We start from the raw sequence: 3612 nt of genomic DNA, 5'->3' as shown, positions 1-3612 counted from the left end.
ATACTCATAAATTACTTGGATGTATTCGTTCGAAGTTCAAAGGTAACTAATACTAGTGTACCGTATTAATAAACGTAGCCAGAGATTCAAATATTATGGAATGACGGTATGTTAAAAAAACACAAAAATTAACATGTTTACCCATACAATTTGAAGAATATTTGGGAAAAGAGCAGCTTAGATGAACGAAGCTATACACAGAGTTCAAACAAATATGAAAATCGTTCTCTTATTAAATTGTAATATAAACAAAATATTATTTTTATTTGTAACCATTATTCTTGAAGAGAGAACAATAGTATAAAATAATATACTATGAAACTTCGATTAGATATAACAAAGTTGAACCGATATATTTTGGGTACTTTTATGATATTATTACTTTTGAAATAAGGATAAGAGAAATTATCCTTTTACAAGCAAATTAGAAATAGATAAAAAAATTACTTATTAAGTACATCATAGACATCCCTTGAAGAGGAGCCTCAATACATAACATTTTTCACAAGTCAAATTTATAAATTAACAGTTTTGCAACTTTTAAGTCTTAGTGATAAAGAAAATTACAAGTGTTCAACATATCATCCACAATAGCGAGTACATGCAGAGTATAACTATATTATATTTTCACTAAACATGAAACTTCTATTTCAGACAATCTTTATTATTTGGGAGGACAGTATGGGGTATATAACTTGAATATCAACCGAAGCGATGTTATCCATTTTCTTAAGATTTATCAAAATCTTCCAATTTATTGTTTTTTATTGAAAAATTCAAACTATATCGAACCACCAGCTCCAAAATGTTACCATACTGTGAATGAGATAATATATTGGTGTATGAAACTTCAGGAGCATTTAAAATTAACCAGAAAACACACTCAAATAGCTCATATTTTTTCATCTAGACACAGAGGAACTATCAGATCTTCCTGGAATAATAGGTAATGAATTCGAATTTTTTGACCTTAATGGATGAAAAAAAGAATGCCACATCGCTTCTGACAGTGTTGTTCGTTTATGCGGTTCATATATCAGCATCTTAGAAATGAGATCAAACATATCGTCCCAGGCTGGAGTATTGGAAGGAATATACCTAAATAGAGGTTTGCAATTATCCTTCACATATCTTCCTGCTGATGTTCTCTCGTTCCAGTCTAATACACCATCGGCAAAATACTTAACTTTAGTTTTAAGAGCCATTCTTTTCGGAATTGTCCCAAGTATTCTTTCCATCATAGCTAAATGCTCACGGTTACTGTGGGTCTGAAATAATGTAATGCCCAAAGCCAATTCAAAAATAATGCAGCCTATTGACCAAACATCACAAGGCTGTGACCAACCTAATTCTAAAATTACTTCTGGCGCCCGATAGTGTCTAGTGGAAACAATGGTAGAGTGATGCTCATGATCAAATGTTGCTGAACCAAAATCAATTAGACGTATTTCTGGATTCTTAACATAACGAAAATCGCGCTTGTCACGATGGTCATAATAAATTTCGAAATCTGAATTATAAAACAAAATATTTTCTGGTTTAAGATCAGTGTGAGTTAGACGATTATCATGAAGGAATTTAACAGCATATATAAGCTCATAGCTTATTTGGCGAACTTGTTCCAATGGATATGGCTCATAATTGTTATCTTTCAGAAAGTCAAATACAGATGATCCAAGCATTTCGAAGGCAATACAAGTATGACCGTGATAATCAAACCAGTCCAGCATGTGTACGCATTTGTGCCTTCCCCTTGGATCGTATTTAGCCAGCTTTTCTAAAACATTGATTTCCAATTTCGCTGCTTCACGATATTTTTTGACATTGCGTATAATCTTGAGAGCTAAAATCCTATTTTTAAAAAGATCCTTAACTTTAACAACTTTTCCGAATGTTCCTTCACCGAGAGTTGACATGATTTTAAAACGACTTTGTACGACATCCCCCTCCAAATAGACAAGGTGCCCCTCAATATCATCTTCAATTACAGGCTTGCTTCCAACTTGAGAGGATGACTTAAGGCGGGCGCTGCTCTCCACAGGCACAGGAGCTCCGCCTCCAGTCCCTTTCGGGCTTTTCCGTCGAGAGGAAGTGGAGGGGAGGGCGGGTGCAGAGGGTGTGGAGGGGAGGGCGGCCAGGGAAGCGCCACAGTCCCCACTCTTTTTCCCTCTCATCATCATCCTTTTGCTCTTCCGCCGGAGCTTTCTTCTGCGACTGCCTTTGCAGCGGCAGAGCAAAGAGGAGGACCAGGAGGGGGAATCCCGGCGCAGCCCACCCCAACTGCACCCACACTTGCACACCCACTTCACTCCCAGTCCAGGCTCAGGAGCCTTCCTCTTCTTCCTCGCGCAACTCCACGTTCCCGAACATCCAGAGCAACAACACCTCCCCACGCCTCCTCCACAATCCTCCACTACTGGAGTCGCGCTCGACAAAGAGCACGGAGAACCAACTCGTAGTCGCGTTCGTGGCATCTTTCACCTTTTCACACCACACTCAATAATAGCATTATCCACCCTCCGGCTAACCAGACTCGGAGATCAAGGGTACTAACACACTCTCTTTCTTTCTTTCTCTCTCTCTCTCTCTCTCTCTCTCTCCTTCTTCCTCTTCTTCTTCTCTTTCTCCTTTGCTACCTCTCTTTCTTCTCAGAATCTCACGTCATTTCTCACATACAACTTTAAAATAAGCAATAAAATAAAGTAACGACACGCGACCGCTAGCTTGAGGAGATACAATGGTGTAGCGTTTAAACATATTTTCGCAAGACGTCGCTTTTCATCTTACGTCACTCCCTCATTTTTCTTACTGATACATGGAGCTAATTAAATTATTGTTATAATATAATTCCGTCTGTTCCTATTTATTTGTAGCCTTAATTAAAATAAAGGGTGTTTTTTTAGGATTTGAATATTGCCTGCGCAATTTACTTTTGATAGAATCAGAATGATTTGGAACATTTATAACCACGTTTATAGACCTAGATTTTTTGGTCGGGTTGAACGAGAGATGAATAGGGTTGTGGGAATCGTGTTTTGCGCAAGCGCGCCCGCAAATACAACTTCAACTATCTGGTTCCTCTGTTGTCTTTCGGACATAAGCAAGCCTTTATTCATAAATCATACTTTATGGCCGATAGATAATTTCGAACATACTTATAAGATATCTCAATTATGATTTTTTTTAAATCATAACTTATTTGAAAATTTATCTAATATAGAAGCTTTCCTTCACCAAAATATAGCTTTACTTGGTACTATTTAATCAAAATAATATTATTAAGAAAATGTCTTAATGTTAGTTATAATTTATTGTATGATACAAAAAGTATTAAATATTAATTGTCATAAAATAAAACTTTGTTTACTAATATCAATATACAAGGTGGATTGACCGGAGTCCGGAAGTATAGAGCAGCACAATTAAGATTATTTGATAATACATATCAAATATGTGAAGTATATATTAATGGAGAATAGTAGAAACGGCAAAGAATAATCAAAATAGTCTAAATGATTTAGTATCAAAGGGTGTTAACGAAAATACAGTCATGTGGATTCAATATATATCGAAGAAGTTAAAGCTGTAGGAGATCGTGGCACAAGAGCCAAG

At 36.4% G+C, this 3612-nt stretch overlaps 1 protein-coding gene across 1 annotated transcript; it reads right to left on the bottom strand.

The window, feature by feature from the left end:
* Positions 1 to 232: 232 nt before the first annotated feature.
* On the bottom strand, positions 233 to 2734 carry LOC121126671 (dual specificity protein kinase CLK2-like). Its single transcript, XM_040721973.2, has one exon. The coding sequence runs from the start codon at positions 2472 to 2474 to the stop codon at positions 903 to 905; it is 1572 nt and encodes a 523-aa protein (XP_040577907.1). The 5' UTR covers positions 2475 to 2734; the 3' UTR covers positions 233 to 902.
* Between the last annotated feature and the right edge of the window lie 878 nt (positions 2735 to 3612).

Source organism: Lepeophtheirus salmonis, chromosome 12 (genome assembly GCF_016086655.4).
Source record: "Lepeophtheirus salmonis chromosome 12, UVic_Lsal_1.4, whole genome shotgun sequence".
In the NCBI taxonomy this organism is placed as follows: Eukaryota; Metazoa; Arthropoda; class Copepoda; order Siphonostomatoida; family Caligidae; genus Lepeophtheirus; species Lepeophtheirus salmonis.
This window is presented reverse-complemented; position numbering and strand designations above follow the sequence as displayed.

What these genes read in the sequence shown, in the direction of transcription:
- LOC121126671 (XM_040721973.2), bottom strand. Translation starts at nt 2,474, where the DNA reads ATGCCACGAACGCGACTACGAGTTGGTTCTCCGTGCTCTTTGTCGAGC.